The sequence below is a fragment of the Saimiri boliviensis genome, chromosome 11 (assembly GCF_048565385.1).
Source record: "Saimiri boliviensis isolate mSaiBol1 chromosome 11, mSaiBol1.pri, whole genome shotgun sequence".
In the NCBI taxonomy this organism is placed as follows: domain Eukaryota; kingdom Metazoa; phylum Chordata; class Mammalia; order Primates; family Cebidae; genus Saimiri; species Saimiri boliviensis.
This window is the reverse complement of record NC_133459.1, coordinates 5,359,304-5,380,303: the sequence shown is the minus strand read 5'-3', so window position 1 is coordinate 5,380,303 and position 21,000 is coordinate 5,359,304. Positions and strand designations below refer to the sequence as shown.

General features: G+C 58.9%; 1 protein-coding gene across 6 annotated transcripts in view; it reads left to right on the top strand.

Moving 5' to 3' along the window:
- The window catches only part of PLEKHG5 (pleckstrin homology and RhoGEF domain containing G5), a 31,773-nt gene extending 10,775 nt beyond the window's left edge, over window positions 1–20,998 (top strand). For 2 of the 6 annotated variants that reach the window (XM_039473716.2, XM_039473717.2), the window contains 20 exons: window positions 9,081–9,210; window positions 11,113–11,215; window positions 11,588–11,651; window positions 11,857–11,948; window positions 12,710–12,846; window positions 13,109–13,254; window positions 13,793–13,996; window positions 14,073–14,261; window positions 14,626–14,721; window positions 15,436–15,486; window positions 15,624–15,773; window positions 16,158–16,268; window positions 16,381–16,530; window positions 16,637–16,774; window positions 16,925–17,044; window positions 18,504–18,636; window positions 18,714–18,829; window positions 18,922–19,112; window positions 19,571–20,350; window positions 20,584–20,998. In XM_039473716.2, the coding sequence (XP_039329650.1) occupies window positions 9,081–9,210; window positions 11,113–11,215; window positions 11,588–11,651; window positions 11,857–11,948; window positions 12,710–12,846; window positions 13,109–13,254; window positions 13,793–13,996; window positions 14,073–14,261; window positions 14,626–14,721; window positions 15,436–15,486; window positions 15,624–15,773; window positions 16,158–16,268; window positions 16,381–16,530; window positions 16,637–16,774; window positions 16,925–17,044; window positions 18,504–18,636; window positions 18,714–18,829; window positions 18,922–19,112; window positions 19,571–20,350; window positions 20,584–20,593 (3,111 nt within the window). In that variant the 3' untranslated portion in view covers window positions 20,594–20,998. Of the gene's footprint in view, window positions 1–640; window positions 947–1,186; window positions 1,421–9,080; window positions 9,211–11,112; window positions 11,216–11,587; window positions 11,652–11,856; window positions 11,949–12,709; window positions 12,847–13,108; window positions 13,255–13,792; window positions 13,997–14,072; window positions 14,262–14,625; window positions 14,722–15,435; window positions 15,487–15,623; window positions 15,774–16,157; window positions 16,269–16,380; window positions 16,531–16,636; window positions 16,775–16,924; window positions 17,045–18,503; window positions 18,637–18,713; window positions 18,830–18,921; window positions 19,113–19,570; window positions 20,355–20,583 lie in introns of those variants that run through there. The other 4 variants (XM_039473718.2, XM_039473715.2, XM_039473720.2 and 1 more) reach the window with 4 other exon arrangements.
- Window positions 20,999–21,000: the final 2 nt, after the last annotated feature.

Here is a 21,000-nt window from a genome sequence, read left to right as displayed (position 1 = left end):
CCCGTGAATGGGGAGAATAGTGCCTGCCCTGCCTTCCTGGGAATCAATGTAAAAGTGCTTTGACAGCCACATCGTGGTGACCCCAGCAGTAAAGGCTGTGGGGTGGGGGATGGGGGTGTGGTTTGCATCCTCTCTGGCTGTGCCGAGTGCCCCCTAGCGGGGGGGGAACCAGCCTAAAGTCACAGGGACCTGGGCTGCTGTGCCACGTGGGTTGCCAGGGTTTCCTGATGCCTACACCTCACCCTGCTCCCTGGGACTGCCCAGGATAGCCTCTCAGAGCAGCCCTCCTTCTGCTCATGGCCCTTTCCAGAAGCCACCGGCCCTTAGCTCTTGGCCTCTGCCATACCTGGGCAGTGGGCACTAAGAGGGGTGTCCCTGGGGCTCAGGCTCTCAAGTTAGGGTCTCCAAGATGATGGGAGGGACTGAGATGAGTGCCCGTTGTAAGGTTGGGGTGGGTGTGTGAATGGAGTAGAGAGGGGTGTCCCCAGGGATAGAGAGCCAGGGCCTAGGACCCCGAGGGAAATGTGTCCCGTCCTGGCCTTCCCCTTCTTGTGCCTGGATTCTAAGAGCTCCCTTGCTGGGAGGAAGAAGGGATCCCCTGGGCTGAAGCTCTGATGTGGCTGTGGGGTTCTCCAGGAGGAAGGGAGGAGGGAAGGTGCCCTTCTGGCTGGGAGGAACCTTTGGTGTTGGCGCTGGGGGTGAGGTGGAGACCACAACAGAGTGGGCACCCCCAGGTCTAGGGGGGTCGGGTGGCCCAGGGCAGGGGCTCTGCAGTCTCCATGTGAGGTGCGGGGGTGTCACCGGCATCCTCCGCCTCCAGCATTCAAGGAGCTCCCCAGGGGAGGGAGCAGGTTCTGAGGGGCTCTCTGAGCTAGGCATTGGCACTGGTGTTGAGGAGGGAGTCAGAGCAGAGAGGGGCCCCGGGCCGCCGTGCAGAGACGCAGAGGTGGGGGTCCCCCGGGGCTGGGCAGAGGTGGGGGCGTGGGTCCCGGGGGCTTGACAGAGGCGCAGAGGTGGGAGTCTCCAGGGGCAGAGGCGGGGGCATGGGGGTCCCCGGGGCCGGACAGAGGCGAGGGGGTGAGGGTTCCCGGGCGGGGAGGTGGGGATCCCCAGGGCTGGGCGGCCGGGGCCTGGGCGGGAGGGAGGCGTACGCCTTCCTGGGGGACTGGGGGCTGTTCCGGGCCCAGCCCTCCCTGGGGTCCCGAGCTCGGCGGGGGCGGGCGCGGCCGCACAATGGCAGGAAGCGGGGCTCTGCGCTTTGTCCGGCGGGCGGCGCAGACTGCGGCTTCCTCCTGCCGCCATGGGGACGGGACCCGGTGTCTCCGGGCGCCTCGCGGCCTCCAGGCCAGGCCCGGGGCTGCCCTCCCGGGACTCGGAGCCCCCCTGGGCCGGGGGTCGTGCTCGAGATGGTGAAGGCCAGGTACTGGGCCGGGCCGGGGTGGGGATGGGACTGGGTGCCCGGTTCCTGCCCGCAGCCGCCCAGCCCTGCGCGGGAGGCCGGGGCGGGGGTGCGCATGAATGTGGGCCCTGTGACCCCCCTATCCCCGGCGAAGGAGGCGGCCCCCGGCAGATGAGCCCCCTACCTGGGCAGCTGCACCCTGGGGAGGGAGACCTGGGACTCCGGGGAGTGTCCCCACCGGCCAAGATGTCCCCGCCAACCCTTGGCCCTTTGTGTCTGGGGCCAGCTCCAGACGCACCTGTGGGTCCCGGGCCCTGTGTAGGGCCGCCCCTCTCCCTTTCGTCCTCTGCCCTGGCCCTGCCCACAGCCTCCTTCTGCCTCTGGCCCCAGCCTTTGTACGAGGGAGGAAGTCTGGCTCTCCGTCCCTATCCTCACGGGCGTCTGTTCCCCAAAGGGCACCCCCTCTGTTATTTGAGCTGCCTGGCGTTAGAGAGGGTGGGAGCTGGCTCTTCCCACGGGTGGGCTCTCTCCTCCCTTGGGGTGAGACCTGGTCCCTGCTGTCCCTCCCACAGGACAGAGGCAGGACAGGGTGGGCAGGTAGCGGGGAGGGCAGTTGGGTCTGAGAGAAGAGGCTGGAGTGTGGCTTCAAGAGGAGCCCATTCGGCTTTAGTGCTGGGGGAGTCCTGCCCCTGGAGGAGCTGGGGAGACTGGGGTTTGGGGGTGGGGCGTGAGGTGGGATGGAGAGCAGAAACTTCACGAGGGGGCTCTACCTATCCCACCTTCCCAGTTGGGCTTATGGTTCTCCCTGGGAGGTTTCCAGAACTTCATCCCCAACCAGACCTGCTCGATAAAGTTGGGAGCCACCTGGTTCAGATCCTGGGCCTGAGCTTCACTGTGCCCCCAGTGCCCCTGAGCCTGGAGGCAGCGGAGAGGAGGGAAGCAGAGGAGGTCGGGCACCAGCTCCCGCAGCAGCTGGAGGAGTCAAGCAGTCTCGGTGGGTGTCGGTAGCGGCCACCCAGACCAGCACAGCAGGGAAACCGGTCTCCGGAGTCTTTCTAGGGATCCAGGTGCAGCGCATCATAGGGCTCAGTCCCTGTTTGTTGAATACTGACTCTTCTGTAAGGAGTGAATCAGGGTATAAAATCTGCTGTCTGTATACTGGATTGACTTAAAAACCAGAATGTGGCACAGAATCAGACTTGGACCAGAAGGGTCTCAGAGACCCTCCCAGAACTCCTCTAACCTAGCATGGCTCCTGCCATGTCACCTCCTACCTGCGGTGAGGCCAGGGCTTGGGTCATGGGCAGGTCTGTGGCCCCTGGCACCGGGACATCTAAGAAGGCCCAGAAGGGACTGGAGCTGGGAGCCTCTGCCAGGCTGGCTGGGCACAGAGTCCACAGACAGGGGTGGGGTCCTGGGAAGAGGGGACAAGGTGGGACAGGGCTCTTCCCTAGATCATTCTCGTGAGGAGACACCGGAAGCTTGGGCTCCCTGAAGCTGCAAAGCCTGATGTTTCTCTCAGGAGTGCCCTGTGGGTTCCGGGTGAGGGTGTGGGCAGAGCACTGGCTGAAGAGAGCTTAGTGATTTTTGTAGTTTTTGTTTTCTTTTCTTTTGTTTTGAGATGGAGTTTTGCTCTTGTTGCCCAGGCTGGAGTGCAGTGGCACGATCCTGGCTCACTGCAACCTCCACCTCCAGGGTTCAAGCGATTCTCCTGCCTCAGCCTCTTGAGTAGCTGGGATCACAGGCATGTGCCGCCACACCCGGCTAATTTTGTATTTCCAGTAGAGCCAGGGCTTCTCCATGTTGGTCAGGCTGGTCTCCAACTCCCAACCTCAGGTGATCCGCCCGCCTCAGTCCCCCGAAGTGCTGGGATTACAGGCGTGAGCCGCTGCGCCTCACTGGTTTTTGTAGTTTTTCTTTTTCTTTTTCTTTTCTTTTCTTTTTTTTTTTTTTTTTGAGAGAGTCTCGCTCTGTCGCCCAGGCTGGAGTGGTGCAGTGGCACAATCTTGGCTCACTGCAACCTCCACCTCCTAGGTTCAAGAAATTCTTCTGCCTCAGCCTCTCAGGTAGCTGGGACTACAGGCACCTGCCACCATCCCTGGCTAATTTTTATATTTTTAGTAGAGACAGGGTTTCACCATGTTGGCCAGGCTGGTCTTGAACTCCTGACCTCATGATCTGCCCGCCTCAGCCTCCCAAAGTGCTGAAATTACAGGCGTGGTGGCCCTGGTTTTTGTAGGTTTTAAAATGTTTTTTGGGCCGGGCGCGGTGGCTCAAGCCTGTAATCCCAGCACTTTGGGAGGCCAGGGTGGGTGGATCACGAGGTCAAGAGATCGAGACCATCCTGGTCAACATGGTGAAACCCCGTCTCTACTAAAAACACAAAAAATTAGCTGGGCATGGTGGCGCGTGCCTGTAATCCCAGCTACTCAGGAGGCTGAGGCAGGAGAATTGCCTGAACCCAGGAGGCGGAGGTTGCGGTGAGCCGAGATCGCGCCATTGCACTCCAGCCTGGGTAACAAGAGCGAAACTCCGTCTCAAAAAAAAAAAAAAAAAATTTTTTTTGGAGACAGGTCTCACTCTGTCACCCAGGCTGGTGCACAGCAGTGTGATCCTGACTCACGGCAGCCTCAACCTCCTGGGCTCAAGCAGTCCTCCCACCTCTGCCTCCCAAGTAGCTGGGACTACAAGAGAGCGCCACCACACCGGCTAATGCCCAGGCTGGAGTTTTTGCACTTTCTTTAATAGTAGATTAAGGCGGAAACCAGAAAGAGCTGCAGGGTTGAGGGATCAATCCCATTACCCCCACTTCTAGCCCGGACAGCACAGTTTGAAGATCACTCCTGAAGGGCGTGGAACCAGGGGCACCTGGCGCTCAAGGCTGCCTTCAGGAATCTGGGTCATCCTGTCCCCAGCAGCCTGCCCGGGGCCCGGCTCCATGTGGATCAGCCCCTCCCTGAGCAGGCAGGCCTGTCTGGAGTGCCACCTGCCGACCGCCAGTCCTGTGCCCTGTTCCGTTTCCTGTCAGATGGAGATGCGGAGGGACACGAGAGCCAACGGGGCTTGCATCAAACTGAGACTGATTCCCTCCTGTCCCTGCAATCCCAGCCGACCTGAGGCCGGCCTCTCCCTCAGCCTCTCTCTCCCAAGACACCCATGAGAGGGGGTGAATGTGGTTAAAATTTGGGATCCAGGTTGGGTGCCGTAGCTCACGTCTGTAATCCCAGCACTTTGGGAGGCTGAGGTGGGTGGATCAGCTGAGGTAGGTGGATCACCTGAGGTCAGGAGTTCAGGACCAGCCTGACCAACATGGTGAAACCCCGTCTCTACTAAAAATTCAAAAATTAGCCAGGCATGGTGGCATGTGCCTGTAATCCCAGCTACTGAGACAGGAGAATTGCTTGAACCTGGGAGGTGGAGGTTGCAGTGAGCCAAGATCTTGCCACTGCTCTCCAGCCTGGGTGACAGAGTGAGACTGTCTCAGGAAAAAAAAAAAAAAAAAAAAAAAAAAAATCTCCTATCTAGAGCCCCACATACACTGGCTTCAAGTCCCAGCTCTACTGGCTGTGTGACCTTAGACAAGTCATTTCACCTCTCTGAGCCCTACTTTCCTCTTGTGTGAAATAGGGACAATAGCAGCCCCTATCTTGTAGGACGAGAGTGAGTCGCACGTGAAACGCCCCCACTGCGGCTCCAGACACATAATGATCACGTTAAAAACACACTCAGACTCTTCCCAGCCTCCTCCTCTCTCCTGCCGTCTGTCACATTCTCTGCTGTCCTCACCCAATCTCAGAAATCTGTCATTGGGCTTTCACCAGCCAGAAACTCTTCAGTGCTTCTCCCCTGCCTTAATTCATCAATTAAACAAGTATTTTTGGAGCAGCTGGGGCTGGAGGTCAGGTGCTGAATGGGAAAGACTAGCATTTCTGTCCTTGCAGAAATGAGCAGGTGTGGAGGCAGCAGGGTGGAATAATATGTGGCCTGTCAGGTGCTAGAAGGGCTGAAGACAGAAAGCGAGTATGGAGGGTGAATTAGGAGGATGAGAAGGTGACCTGGGGGAAGCTGTGCGGGAGGGAGGGAGGCAGGGAGCTGTGTGTTTCAGTATCCGGGAAAAAGCGTCTCAGGCCAGGGACTGGCAGATGTCACAGCTCAGAGGTGGGAGCTGCCCTGAAGGAGCATGTACCGGAATGACCAGGAGGCCAGTGGGTGAGGGGAGTGAGCCAGGATGGAAGAGCAGGATAGGAGGTCCCTGAACGAGGTGACCCTAACCCTAAAAAAAAAGTCAATGTCATCAAAGACCAAAAACTCTAACCTTAACCCTTTGGCTTTTATTCAGAGTGAGATGGGAACCCTTGAAGGGCTTTGAGTAGATACAGTGGGACTCCTCTTTGAACTGGGCCCACCCTAGCTGCCCATGGAGAACATATTATGGGGGACGGGGGTAGCAGTGAGGCCAGTTTTGAGGCCATTGTTGTCACCCAGCTGAGAGGTGGCTGGGCAGTGGTATGCTTATGAGTTTTGGCTGGGTTGAGGCCACAGATACTAAAGGTGGAGCCAGCGGAATTTTTGGGCTCACTAGATGGAGGTATAACAGAGAGCGTCAAGAGTGACCCCAAGCTGGGCACGGCGGCTCACACCAGTAATCCCAGCACTAATTCCAGCACTTTGGGGAGCTGAGGTGGGCGGATCAGTTGAGCCCAGGAGTTCGAGACCAGCCTGGGCAACATGGTGAAACCCTGTCTCTACTAAAAATTAGCTGGCTGTGGTGATGTGTGCCTGTAGTCCCAGCTACTTGGGAGGTTGAGGCAGGAGAATTCCTTGAACCCAGGAGGTGAAGGTTGCAGTGAGCCGAGATGGTGCCACTGCATTCCAGACTGGATGACAGAGACCCTGTCTCAAAAAAAAAAAAAAAAAAAAAAAAAAAAGGAAATCCCCAACCTTGCAGCCATCAGAGGAATCAAATCATTGATTTAGGTAAAAATCGTCAATGTATACTAAGGCCCTTGAGACTACAGGCTCACACCACCACGCCTGGCTAATTTTTTGTATTTTTAGTAGAGATGGGGTTTTGCCATGTTGCCCAGGCTGGTCTCGAACTCCTGACCTCAAGCGACTGAATGAGATCACTGGGGAACAAAACATCTCAAAGTGCTGCGCCACATGTTACTTATTAAGTACAGGGGGAAAAGGGACTGAGACTGTACCAGGCACAGAGTTTCCCAGAGGGTCCAGCATTACAGGCGAAGAGTAAGAACACAGTCAGCTCTGTGCTGTCCCCGCCCCAATGCTCAGTTTGAAATTTTCTGAGGACCACCAGACAGCTTCACATCAAGGAGCTCTGTGCCAGGCTGCTGGCTCGAAGTCTTCAAAAATCTCAGTGTCGGCCAGGCACAGTGGCTTATGCCTGTAATCCCAGCATTTTGGGAGGTCAAGGCAGGCAGATCGCTTGAGCCCAGGAGATCGAGACTAGCCTGAGCAACATAGTGAGACCCTTTCTCCAGTAAAAATAAAAAACTAGCTGGGTGTTGTGGCATGCGCTTAGTAGTCCCAGCTACTAAGGAGGCTGAGGCAGGAGGATTACTTGAGTCTGGGAGGTTGAGGTTGCGTGAGCCATGATCATGCCACTGTACTCCAGCCTGGGCTACAAAGCAACACTCTGTCTTGAAGAAAAAAAAAAAAAGTCAATGTTGTAAAAGACCAAAAAAACAAGTAGGGAGGCTGGAGTACGGTGGCCTGGCCTCAGCTCACTGCAACTTCTGTCTTCTGGGTTCAAGCGATTCTCCTGCCACAGCCTCCCAAGTAGCTGGAACTATGGGAACAAACCACCACGCCTGGCTAATTTTTTGTATTTTTAGTTGAGACGGGGTTTTGCCATGTTGGCCAGGCTGGTCTTGAACTCCTGACCTTAAGCGATCCACCTGCGTCAGCTTCCCAAAGTGTTGGGATGACAGGCGTGAGCTACACCTCACCCAGCTGGAATTTATTCTGCTTTTTTTTTTTTTTTTTTTTTTGAGATGGAGTCTCACTCTGTCACTCAGGCTGGAGTACAGTGGCAAGATCTTGGTTCACTGCAACCTCCACCTCCTGGGTTCAAGTGATTCTTCTGCGTCAGCCTCCCGAGTAGCTTGGACTACAGCTGTGTGCCACCACGCCCAGCTAATTTTCATATTTTTAGTAGAGATGAGGTTTCACCATATTGGTCAGGCTGGTCTTGAACTCCTGACCTCATGATCCACCCACCTCGGACTCCCAAAGTGCTGGGATTACAGGCATGAGCCACCGCACCGGGCTCAGAATTCATTATTTATTTATTTATTTATTTATTTTTATTTAGAATTCATTCTTAAGGGATAAAGAGACACAACCAAATGCCATGTGTGAATCTCAATTATTTCCTATATGAGGAAATATACCTGTGAGAACATTATGTAGACACTTGGGAAAATGTCACATAGACTATATATGGACTATATATCAAGGTTCAGTTTCCCGAGTGCGACAATTCTGCAGGAATTGGTCTTTGTTCTTAGGCAGCACCATGATTTTTCTACCCCAGGGGAGGAGGGCGCTGAGAAGAGAATGGGAGAGAAAGCCAGCTGTGGCAGGTACCAACAACTGGCAGCCCAGGGGGGTGGAGGTCATGTGCTGTTCTTAGAATTTTTGGTAGGTTTGAAATATTTTAAAACAAGCCTGGGCGCGGTGGCTCATGCTTGTCATCCCTGCACTTTGGGAGGCTGAGGCAGGTGGATCACCTGAGATCAAGAGATCGATACCAACCTGGCCAACGTGGAGAAACCCTGTCTCTACTGAAAATACAAAAATTAGCCGGGTGTGGTGGCGTGAGCCTATAGTCCCAGCTACTCAGGAGGCTGAGGCAGGGGAATCCCTTGAACCTGGGAGGCGGAGGTTGCAGTGAGTTGAGATGGCGCCATTGTACTCCAGCCTGGGCAACAGAGTGAGACTCCTTCTCAAAAATATTTTAAAAACTGAAGAGAAATATTTTAAAACAACACTTGGGAAAAATAAAGAGTGGACAGTGAGAACTAGGAAGTCGTGAATACTGATACCTGTTTACAGAGTCTGGCTGTGAAGAGAAAGCAGGAAAGGCAGCGGTAGCTGGAGGGTGAGGTGAGGCCTCTGTAAGATGGAGGCATGAGGCTGGGCATGGTGGCTCACACCTGTAATCCCAGCACTTTGGGAGGCCAAGGTGGGTGGATCACTTGAGGCCAGGAGTTTGAGACCAACCTGGGCATTGTGGTGAAACCCCCTGTCCACAAAAAATACAAAAACTAGCCTGTAGTAGTGTGTGCTTCTAGTCCAAGGTACTCGGGAGGCTGAGGCTAGAGGATCACTTGAATCTGGGAGGTCAAGGCCACAGTTAGCCATGAATGTACCACTGTACTCCCTGTCTCAAAGAAAGAAGAAAAAGATGGAGAAATAACCACGTGTTGGTGTGCCCACAGGGGAATGATCCAGCAGATGCGAAACCTGATGATGCGGGAGCGGGGGACTCCTTAGCGGGGGTGTCCCCTTGCCCTGGATTGCGGGATGGATCTATTAGGGAAAGCGGGCCCCGGCTGGAGCAGGGCGGTTCATTCTGAGTCCCTGTGGCCCGGGCAGGGGTGGGGAGATGTAGTGGGGCTCAGGGACCTCCTGAAGGCTTGTGTCCCCACCCCAGGTATGTCACCACGCCGACTGCCAGCAGCTGCACCGCCGGGGGCCCCTGAACTTGTGCGAGGCCTGTGACAGCAAGTTCCACAGCACCATGCATTATGATGGACACGTCCGCTTCGACCTCCCAGCTCACGGTGAGCGCAGGAGGGAGCCCAGCTCGGCCCCCAGAGCTCCCCAGGCGTGTTTCCCTAACTGGCGGACCCAGGATAGAGGGCCGTCAGAAGGGCAAGTCGACTGTAAATAATGAAACCCGAGTATGCCATGGATCCTTTTGTTCCATGTGTTTTTTTTTTAGCAAGAGAAAAAGTCCATGACTGTGCCCCTTCCCGAGGCAGGCCGGTCTCTCTGGTGCTGTGTTCTCACTGGTTCTCACCTCCTGCAGCTGTCCCTACCCCTGGCCTGGGGCCCACACAGAGAAAGCCTCTTTCTTTCTAGGTCTGCCTGTCCTCAGGGCAGGGGCTTCTGGGCAAGTCCTCCAAGCCAGGGTGTGGGCCTAGCAGAGGTGGCATGGAGTGGGGGTGGTCAGGTCAGGAGGAGCTTGTAGCAGGAAGTAAGACACTCCTCCTGGGTGGGGCGTGGTGGCTCACATCTGTAATCCCAACTCTTTGGGAGCCGAGGAGGGTGGATCATGAGATCAGGTGTTTATGACCAGCCTGACCAACATAGTGAAACCCTGTCTCTACTAAAAATACAAAAATTAGATGGGCGTGGTGGCACGTGCCTGTAACGCCAGCTGCTCAGGAGGCTGAGGCAGGAGATTCGCTTGAACCTGGGAAGTGGAGGTTGCAGTGAGCTGAGATCGCACCACTGTACTCCATCCAGCCTGGGTGACAGGACAAGACTCTATCTCAAAAAAAAAAAAAAAAAAAGGAAACTGCTCAGCAGGGAACCAGCGCAGGCCCACCACCAACTTGCAGATACCCGGGCCTGGTGAGAAGTGCCAACCCCTGTGCCCTTTTCCAGAGAAACAAAAGGGTGAGAAGTGCCAACCCCTGTGTCCTTTCCCAGCTAACGAGAGGAACAAAAGGGCTCTTCTGTTTGGGCACGGTGGCTCACACCTGGAATCCCAACACTCTGGGAGGCCAGGGCAGGAGGATCACTTGGGCCCAGGAGTCCAAAACCAGCTTGGGAAACAGTGAGACTCCTTCTCTACAAAAACTACAAAAATTAGCCAGGTGTAGTGGCACACACTTGTGGTCTCAGCTACTTGGGAGGCTTGGCTGGAAGGATTGCTTGAATCTCGGCAATGGAGGCTCCAGTGAGCCATGATTGTGCCACTGCCCTCCAGCCTGAGAGACAGAGTGAGACTGTCTCAAAAAGCAACAAACAGAAAAACAAAAGGACTCTCTCCCCCTGGGAATTCAGGTGTGGTCACAGCCCTGGGGGAGGGGAGGCCTGAAAGAAAGAGCCATGGACTTTGGTCTCTTCCTGTAACAACCCCAGAAGCAGGGCTTCCTTATCCTTATTTTATAGAAGGGTAAACTGAGGCCACAGGTGGGTTTGTTTTCGGGGTGGAGCTTCACCGTGGGTGTCATCCCTGTGTCTTTTTGGGTCTGTGGGGATAGATAGCAATGAGTGAGGCTGGGCGCGGTGGCACACACCTGTAATCCCAGCACTTTGGGAGGCCGAGGCGGGTGGATCACCTGAGGTCAGGAGTTCGAGACCAGCCTGGCCAATATGGCGAAACCCCATCTCTACTAAAAATACAACAAAAGTGAGCCAGGCATGGTGGTGCACGCATCTGTAATCCCAGCTACTCGGGAGGCTGAAGCACGAGAATTGCTTGAACCCAGGAGGTGGAGGTGCAGTGAGCCAAGATGGCGCCGCAGCACTCCAGCCTGGGTGACAGAGCGAGACCCTGTCTCAAAACAAAAACAAAAAACAATGGCTGAGCCCCTCTCCTCACAGAACTGAAGGGCCCTCACTGCCTTGAACCTGGGGGCTCCAGGGTAACAGCCTATGGTTCCTCAGGAGGCGGCCAGGTTGCAGGCTAAGGAGGGGCCGGGAGGCACAGCCCCCTCTCACTTTCTCCCAAGGCTCTGTCCTGGCCCGGAACGTGTCCACCCGGTCATGCCCACCGCGCACCAGCCCTGCAGTGGACTTGGAGGAGGAGGAGGAGAGCTCTGCGGACGGGAAAGGGTAGGTGAGGGGTGGATGGGGCAGAGAGATACCTGGGGGGGCCCCAAGGCTGGGTCTCAGATCAGACGTTCAGAACCAGATGCTTCGGTGCCCTGCCAAGTAAGGCTGATGCACCTGCCTCTCCCCATCCCTGTGGCTGTCCTGACTCTGAGAAGAAGCCACCCAGTCCAGGCCAGCCTCCAGGGCGCCTAGGATCCCAGCCCTCACCAGACTAGGTATGGTTGGGTGTGACTCCCATGTTGGCCACCAGAGGGCGTGCAGGCCCGGCCGGGTTGAATCAATGCGGGTTACCTGTCACCTGGGGTGAGCGAGGGGCAGGAACCCGGCCACAGGCCCACACCTCCAGCCTCTGCCCTACCTGCTTCCCTGCAGGGACTGGAAGAGCACAGGCCTGAAACTCTCCAAGAAGAAAGCAGCAAGGAGGAGACACACAGATGTGAGGAGCCCCCGGGGCCGGCAGATGGGGGCCTCCCGACAGCTGGCACCCTTTCCCGAGGCTGGGCCTCCCTTCCGGGGTGGGGTGGGGAAGTCTGCACCCTGGGCTGCAGAGGCCTGGGGCTCCCTTTCTTGCTGAGGTTCCCATCCCAGACCAGAGGGTGGGGAGGGTGGGGAGGAGAAGCTCAAAGCCCCTGTCCTCTCAGGACCCAAGCAAGGAGTGCTTCACCCTGAAATTTGACCTGAATGTCGACATCGAGACGGAGATCGTCCCAGCCATGAAGAAGAAGTCGCTGGGGTAGGACTTGGTGGGGCTCATGATGGAAGTGGGACTGGGGGCAGGTGTGGCCCCTGTGTCGCAGGCTCCAGGTCTCTGTAGGTGTGACTGTGTGTGTTTGGTGGCCTGTGCTTCTAAGCGTGTCCGGGTGTGGGCAGACCCATGTGGGTGTGCATGCCAGCGTGAGGGAATGTGGCGGGCTCTGTGTACTTGCGTGGTGTTTTTGTTGTTGTTGTTTTGGGGATTTTTTTTGAGACAGAGTCTCACTTTGTCACCCAGGCTGGAGTGCAGTGGCATGGTCTTGGCTCATTGCAGCCTCCACCTCTGGGTTCAAGCAATTTTCCCTGCCTCAGCCTCCTGAGTAGCTGGAATTACAGGTGCCCACCAGCATGCCCAGCTAATTTTTGTGTTTTTTAGTAGAGACGGGGTTTCACATGTTGGCCAGGCTGGTCTTGAACTCCTGACCTCAGGTGATCCGCCTGCCTCGGCCTCCCAAAGAGACTTGCGCATTTTAATCGTGTATGTAGGAGCCAGGCCTGCGTGTGGGCAGGCTTGTGACAGGTCTGCTGTGGTGTGCAGATGCGCCCGTGTGAGAACCTCTGCAGGCAGGTGTCTGCACCTGCGGGTGATTCCAGGCGGGCTTCCCTTTTCCGTTGGGAAGGTGGGGGCAACCGGGGCTGTGGGCGGGGTGGGGGCTCGTGGAGGCGGGGCCTGAGCTAAAGAAGCTGCTGAAGCAACTGGCTGCTTGGTTCTAACACACACGCCTCCTGTCCTGGGGGCAGGGAGGTGCTGCTGCCTGTATTTGAAAGGAAGGGCATCTCGCTGGGCAAAGTGGACATCTACCTGGACCAGTCCAACACGCCCCTGTCCCTCACCTTCGAGGCCTACAGGTTTGGGGGACACTACCTTCGGGTCAAAGGTGAGCAGCAGATGGGGCCACTGGTGCTGGTGGGGCCTCCTGGAGATAGGTGCCCTTCCCAGGCTCGGGTTCCCATTGGCTGTGGGCCTGAGCAGCCTCATTACCATACAGGTGTCTCTGCTGGGTGCTGCTGGCAGGGCAGGGCTGTAGGGAGAGGGCAGGCAGGCCTTGGCGTGGATCCTCTGGGGAGAGAGGACTGGGGCCCCTCCTCCACCACACCTGGGTGCTGAGGATCTCTTGTGGCCCCCACATGCGGCCCCAGCCAAGCCCGGAGATGAGGGCAAGGCGGAGCAGGGAGTGAAGGACTCCAAGTCCCTGAGTCTGCCAATCCTGCGGCCGGCCGGGGCTGGGCCCCCTGCACTGGAGCGCGTGGACCCCCAGAGCCGCCGGGAGAGCCTGGACATCTTGGTGAGGAGGAGGGGATGTGTCAGGGAGTGGGTGGGAAGGGGCCCAGGCTGGACCCACGGCCCCTCCTCAGAGGCAGTCACCCTGGGTCTCTCACTGCCCCTGTTGGGGTTTTAATTGCCCCTTCTGGAAAAGGGGGCTGGCCGTGAGAGCAGGGAACTCTCTCTGGATCTGGCCATAGCCCAGGGTGAGGGCTTGTACCTAAGACTCTTCTAGTGCCAGGGAGTCAGTGTGTGCATGTGTGCCTGAGAGCATTTGTGCCCGGGGCTACAGACCATCCAGAGCCACGTTCGCCAGTGCATCTGAGTGTGTGTAACGAATGCTGTGCTCCGCGCTTGAGGCTGGAGGACTGGGGGATGATAGTCTGGGCGTATCTATGTCTGGACTTTCTGGCCTCCAGACGTGTCTGTGTCCCAGGAGAGGGGACACCCCAGGGTAGAGATGCAGAGACCCTCCTCCATCCCAGACTGGCCTGAGGCCCTCGGGTGGGGCAGTGGGGGCTGGCGGGGAGTCTTGGCCTTGACCATCCCTCCCTGGCCAGGCCCCTGGCCGCCGCCGCAAGAACATGTCGGAGTTCCTGGGGGAGGCGAGCATCCCCGGGCAGGAGCCCCCCACGCCCTCCAGCTGCTCTCTGCCCAGTGGCAGCAGTAGCAGCACCAGCAGCGGCGACAGCTGGAAGAACCGGGCGGCCAGTCGCTTCAGCGGCTTTTTCAGCTCAGGCCTCAGCACCAGCACCTTTGGCCGGGTATGTGGCCCCATCAGCCCAGGGTCGGGCAGCTGGCTGGCTGTGGCCTCTGACCCTGACCAGGGTGTCCTTCCAGGAGGTGGACAAGATGGAGCAGCTGGAGGGCAAGCTGCATGCCTATGGCCTCTTCGGGCTGCCCAGGCTGCCCCGGAGGCTGCGCTTTGACCATGACTCCTGGGAGGAGGAGGATGACGAGGATGAGGATGAGGACAATGCCTGCCTGAGGCTGGAGGACAGCTGGCGCGAGCTCATCGATGGGCATGAGGTAAGTGCGGGCCACCATGCTTCTTCCTCCTTGTCTCAAAATGGGGACGGCCCTTGGGAGGACCCAGTGATAGGATGTGCCATGGGACGACCCCGAGAGGCCACTCTTCTCATTAGCCTACTCTGGAGACACCGAGGCTAGATTAAAAACTGTGAGCTGCCCGGCTGTTTTAGTGGCAGAGGAGGGCCCAGAACTTGGGTGTTTGGACTGTGATTATTCATGGGATGTCAAGGGTGACCCCGCTCCTCTTGGGACCTCCGTGTCACCATCAGGAAAATGAGAAAGTGCATGCACGTTGCTCACCCTCTCTGGCCACCCTGAGGTGCTCCAGGCCTCCTGGTTGACCATCCTGCCCCCCCTCCAGAAGCTGACCCGGCGGCAGTACCACCAGCAGGAGGCGGTGTGGGAGCTGCTGCATACGGAAGCCTCCTACATCAGGAAGCTTCGGGTGATCACCAACGTGAGTAGGGGCGCGCTGCTGCCCTGTCCTCTCTCTGGCAGCCCTCGGCTGAGTCTGAGCCTTTGCAGAAGGAGCAGGTGCCTGGCAACGAGGTGGGGGCAGGAAAGTCAGAGAAGGGCCGACCCAGGGAGGAGGAGGCTCCTAGAGGAACCTGGGAGGAGGCTTTGGGCAGGTGTGTGAGGTTCTGCTGAATCAGGCCTCCCAGGTGAGGACTCATTCTTTCACTTTCATTCAGTGGCTGTTTCCCAGCACCTGCTGTGTGCCGGGTGCCCAGCAGCCGGCACCCTGGATGGGACAGAGCAGGCAGGCAGTGTAGGGATTCTGCTCATTGAGTGGAGCGTCTGCTTGGAGGTTCAAGGAGGGCTTCCTGGAGGGAGGAAGCACCCTCAGAGGTGAAACCTGGAGGCCGAACCAGGGCAGAGGTGGAAAAGGGAATTCCAGGCGTGGCTGCAAGGCCAGTCTCGCCAGAGCTTCCCTCCAGGAGGGGCCAGGGCAGTGTGACCTCAGGAGGGCTATGAGGTCTTTCCTCAGGGTCTGGACCTCCCAGGTGCGAAGGCCAAAGGGGACAGCCTGTGTGGGGTCCCTGGCTGCTGTGGGGCCACCTAGGAAGGGCAAGGGGGAGGCGTGGTGGGGAGCCTGAGGCCAGGTGGGGCTTTAGGGCGGGGACAACCCCCTCCCCCCCGACCCCAGCTGCAGCATCCCCTGATCCCACAGCTGTTCCTGTGCTGCCTCCTGAACCTGCAAGAGTCGGGGCTGCTGTGTGAGGTGCTGTGGGGTTTGGGGGCGGGGGCGGGGGCGGGGGCGGGGGCGGGGGCGGGACCGGGGAGGAGGGCGGGACCTGGACCCGGGGCGAGGCTAACTTGGTGGAGGGGCGAGGCCAATCGCGCCTCCCGCCCGCCCAGGTGGAGGCGGAGCGCCTGTTCAGCAACATCCCGGAGATCGCGCAGCTGCACCGCAGGCTGTGGGCCGGCGTGATGGCGCCGGTGCTGGAGAAGGCGCGGCGCACGCGGGCGCTGCTGCAGCCCGGGGACTTCCTCAAAGGCTTCAAGATGGTACGGGCGGGGTCGGGTGCAGGCGCGGGCACTGGGGCAGGGCTGGGGCGCCGAAAAGTCTCCACCGCCCGATCCGGTCTGCCCAGCATCCCCAACCTCCCCAGGCCCGTGACCACATATGACCCTTTGTGGCCAAGGGTGAGAAATTACGAAGCAGTCGCCCGGGTTTGAGCCCTTACCTGGCCATCCACCCCTGCTCCCTGGCCGCGGGTGGTCACTTTGGCTGAGGCTGTTTCCTCATCTGGAAACAGGGATCATAAGCTTGCCGCCCCCCTGGGGTGGTCGCCCAGGTGCAGTAAGGAAGCGCTTGCGCAGCGCCAGGCGCGGGCCGGCCCGCAGGGAGCGCGCGGTAACCGGCGCCGTGGTTGTTCTGCCCCGGGCCAGTTCGGCTCGCTCTTCAAGCCCTACATCCGCTACTGCATGGAGGAGGAGGGCTGCATGGAGTACATGCGCGGCCTGCTGCGCGACAACGACCTCTTCCGGGCCTACATCACGGTGAGGGCGCGAGTGCCACGGGCGGGGCGCAGGGGCGCAGGAGGATGGGACCCTGAGCGGGGCCGCGTGGGCGGGGCCTTCCCTGAGCCCCGCCCCCACTCCCCCACTCCAGTGGGCGGAGAAACACCCACAGTGCCAGCGGCTGAAGCTGAGCGACATGCTGGCCAAGCCCCACCAGCGGCTCACCAAGTACCCGCTGCTGCTCAAGTCGGTGCTGAGGAAGACCGAGGAGCCGCGCGCCAAGGAGGCCGTCGTCGTCATGGTAACCCTGCTGGCCGTTGGCGGGGGGGAGAGGCGGGGCAGTCCTCCCTGCGCGGCTCTTTGTCCTGTCCAGACCCTGGGCCTGAAGCCCCCTCGCCTGCCCCTAGATCGGCTCCGTGGAGCGCTTCATCCATCACGTGAACACATGCATGCGGCAGCGGCAGGAGCGGCAGCGGCTGGCGGCGGTGGTGAGCCGCATCGACGCCTACGAGGTGGTGGAGAGCAGCAGCGACGAAGTGGACAAGGTGGGCGCTTGTGTTTGTGGGGCTTGCCGGCTGGGAGGGAGGAAGGCCAAGCTGGCAGGCCGGGGCTGTGCTGGGCATCCCACTGAGGATGCCTAGCTGAGAAGGGGGTCAGGCCCTGGCCTCCCCTACGCTCAAGCTCTCCATCCCCAGCTCCTGAAGGAATTTCTGCACCTGGACCTAACAGCGCCCATCCCCGGCGCCTCCCCGGAGGAGACGCGACAGCTACTGCTGGAGGGGAGCCTGAGGATGAAGGAGGGGAAGGACAGCAAGGTGACTCCAGGGCCACCCCTCCAGTGCCGTGTCCTTCTTGGGGACCTGCTGGGCCCCTCTCAGCTCCCCAGTCACTTGGACGACGACTCAAGAACCAGTGATCTCGTCATAGTGAATGACAGTCCTCTGCCTGCCAGTCACAAGTCCAGCAGCAGGGTCCTAGCTCTTGGAAGTGCCAGTTGTGCCCACCTGTCGGTGCCATGTGGGTTCCTCGTGGGAGGGTGGCCACATTCCACAGCTGGGCCAGGAACCCCAGAATCCTGCTCCTGTGCTGTGGCCCCTTCAGGCACGGGGAGGCTGAGAGCTTGCACACAGTGACTTCAAAGTCAACACTTCTTTTTTTTTGAGACAGAGTCTTGCTCTGTGGCCCAGGCTGGAGTGCAGTGACACGATCTCGGCTCACTGCCATCTTCGCCTCCTGGGTTCAAGTGATTCTCCTGCCTCAGCCTCCCAGGTATCTGGGATTATAGGCATGTGCCACCACACCCGGCTAATTTTTTATATTTTTAGTAGAGATAGGGTTTCGCCATATTGGCCAGGCTGGTCTTGAGTTCCTGACCTCATGATCTGCCTGCCTCGGCCTCCCAGAGTGCTGAGATTACAGGTGTGAGCCACCATGCCTGGCCTCAAAGTCACTTCTCTTCTTTTTTTTTTTTTGAGACGGAGTTTCGCTCTTGTTACCCAGGCTGGAGTGCAATGGCGCGATCTCGGCTCACTGCAACCTCCGCCTCCTGGGTTCAGGCAATTCTCCTGCCTCGGCCTCCTGAGTAGCTGGGATTACAGGCACGTGCCACCATGCCCAGCTAATTTTTGTATTTTTAGTAGAGACGGGGTTTCACCATATTGGCCAGGCTGGTCTCGAACTCCTGACCGCCTGGTCTGCCTGCCTCGGCCTCCCAAAGTGCTGGGATTACAGGCTTGAGCCACCGCGCCTGGCACTTCTCTTCTTTTTTTTTTTTTTTTTTTTTTTTGAGACGGAGTTTCGCTCTTGTTACTCAGGCTGGAGTGCAATGGCGCGATCTCGGCTCACCGCAACCTCCGCCTCCTGGGTTCAGGCAATTCTCCTGCCTCAGCCTCCTGAGTAGCTGGGATTACAGGCATGCGCCACCATGTCCAGCTAATGTTTTGTATTTTTAGTAGAGACGGGGTTTCATCATGTTGCCCAGGGTGGTCTCGATCTCTTGACCTCGTGATCCACCCGCCTCGGCCTCCCAAAGTGCTGGGATTACAGGCGTGAGCCACCGCGCCCGGCCACTTCTCTTCTTTTTAATGTAAACTTGCATTGAGATAATCTTCAACATACATCTCAGTGAAAGAGAATCATCTCCCGCTTCATTTTAATTTTACTTGAAGGTTCATGATGGGAGGAGTGCTTGACCAAAACCCAGTGCTTCCAGGGGAGGCCGGTGCCACGACCCTGGCCCTGACCCTGCTGGCCTCTCTGGCCCCCTCACTGCAGATGGACGTGTACTGCTTCCTCTTCACGGATCTGCTCTTGGTGACCAAGGCAGTGAAGAAGGCCGAGAGGACCAAGGTCATCAGGCCACCACTGCTGGTGGATAAGATCGTGTGCCGGGAGCTGCGTGACCCTGGTAAGGAGCCCTGGTCCCCTGGTTCTGGGCGGGGCCCATCGTCCCTGCTGGTACTGACTTAGGCCTTCCCTACCCAGGCTCCTTCCTCCTTATCTACCTGAATGAGTTTCACAGCGCTGTGGGGGCCTACACGTTCCAGGCCAGTGGCCAGGCCTTGTGCCGTGGCTGGGTGGACACGATTTATAATGCCCAGGTGAGTGAAGAGTGGTGAGTGGGCAGCAGGGCCGACGGGGGAGCTGCTGGTCACCACCCATTCTGCTCAGTGCACCCCAACCCTCCTTGTAGAACCAGCTGCAGCAGCTTCGCGCACAGGAGCCCCCTGGCAGCCAGCAGCCCCTGCAGAGCCTGGAAGAGGAGGAGGATGAGCAGGAGGAAGAAGAGGAGGAGGAGGAGGAAGTCGAGGAGAGTAGCACTTCAGCTGCCAGCTCCCCCACCATCTTGCGGAAAAGCAGTGGCAGCCCGGACTCTCAGCACTGGTATGTCTGCTCGTGACCACCCAGCAGGTCAAAGCAGGACAAGTACTCCAGCCTAGGACTCCTGGAGGCCCAGCCACGTCCCCGTCCTCCCAACGGCCTCTGTCATGAACCCGGTGGGAGTGGGGCTCTGTCTCCCCCAGAGTCCAGGTGGGGAGGGCAGACACCTTTCCACATGCTTCCGGCTCTGAGCCGTTCGTGGTAGCTGCCTGGGGTGCTGTGCTGAGGATCCTTAGAGCGGGTCCAGCCTTGACAGGGAAGAGTGCTGGGCTTGCTGCTGAGGTCCGTTGTGGGCACTGGAGCTGGAAGATCTGCCACACCTGCCACATGCTGCCATCCCTGAGTCTCCGGCCCCAGGAGGGCAGAGGCTGTACACCACTCACTGTGCGCTGCCCAGCCTGGGGCTGCCTCAGGCCACCTAGGCTTCATGGCCTGGGCTGATTCTACTTCCGGCCCCACAGTGCCTCAGAGGGCTCCACGGAGACCCTGGCCATGGTTGTGGTGGAGCCCGGGGAGACGCTGTCCTCGCCGGAGTTTGATGGTGGTCCTTTCAGCTCCCAGTCCGATGAGACCTCTCTCAGCACCACTGCCTCATCCGCCACGCCCACCTGTGAGCTGCTGCCCCTGGGCCCAGTGGACGGCCGCTCCTGCTCCATGGACTCTGCCTATGGCACCCTCTCCCCAACCTCCTTACAAGACTTTGTGGCCCCAGCCCCCATGGCAGAGCCAGTGCCTCAGCCCCCAGAGACCCCACGAGCTCCTTCCCCTCCACCCTCACCCCGTCTCCGCCGCCGCACCCCTGTACAGCTGCTGACCTGCCCGCCCCACCTGCTCAAGTCTAAGTCTGAGGCCAGCCTCCTCCAGCTGCTGGCAGGGGCTGGCACCCATGGGGCACCCCCTGCCCCCAGCCGCAGCCTGTCAGAGCTCTGCCTGGCTGTTCCAGCCCCAGGTAGTAGGACTCAGGGATCCCCTCGGGAAGCTGGGCCCAGCTGGGATTGCCGGGGGGCCCCCAGCCCTGGCAGTGGTCCTGAGCTGTTAGAGCCCGAGGACAGAAGCAGCTGCCTGGCCGGGGAACCTGCAGGCTCCGACAGGAAGAGATGTGGAGAGCTGCCCTCGGGGGCCCCTCTGGCGGTCCAGCCTGAACCCCTACCAGGGGTCTCTGCTCAGCACAGGAAGCTGACCCTGGCCCAGCTCTACCGAATCAGGACCACCCTGCTGCTTAACTCCACGCTCACTGCCTCGTGAGTGGCCTGGCCTGGGGTAGGGCAGGCAGCTTGGCGCTGGCATGGGGCCCAGTCATGCCTGGGAGCGTCACATTTGGGGAGGGTGATGGCGGAGAGAGCCTGAACCCTGCCCAGTGTCTGGGTGTAGGGAGCTGTGAAGGCGCCTGAGGAGTGCTCTGGGGAGGAGAGGGTGGCCAGAGCCACTCTGAATGGCATCAGCCAAAGGACTCTCTCCCGTCCCCACCCTGCAGGGAGGTCTGAGGAGAGGGAGGCCCCCAAGAGTGCCATTGACCAAGAGACAGCAGATAGCCTGCCTCCTGGGCTGTGCTGGCACCCACTTCAGCCACTGCCTCCGTGTGCGTGAGCCGGATGCTGGGCAGGACCCCTGCCTACGCCTGGCCTGATGTGTGCTTTGCCAGACTGGATGGAGTGGAGAGTGGAGGCGGCTCGGGCTGCAGTACCACCCCCACCTTCGCAGGCAGCCCCTCATCACCTACTCCCTGAAGTTGCCAGCTCGACTTTTCAGGGCTGGACTCCCAGGCTGCCCATCCCACTTCCACTCTCACTGGCCTCCAGTGGGACTTGCTCCTGCCCCGCCCCCACCTTCCCAGTCCCACAGGCCACCTCTGGCCTGGGCTGGTTCTGTAAAGTTGCATATTTATTGAGCT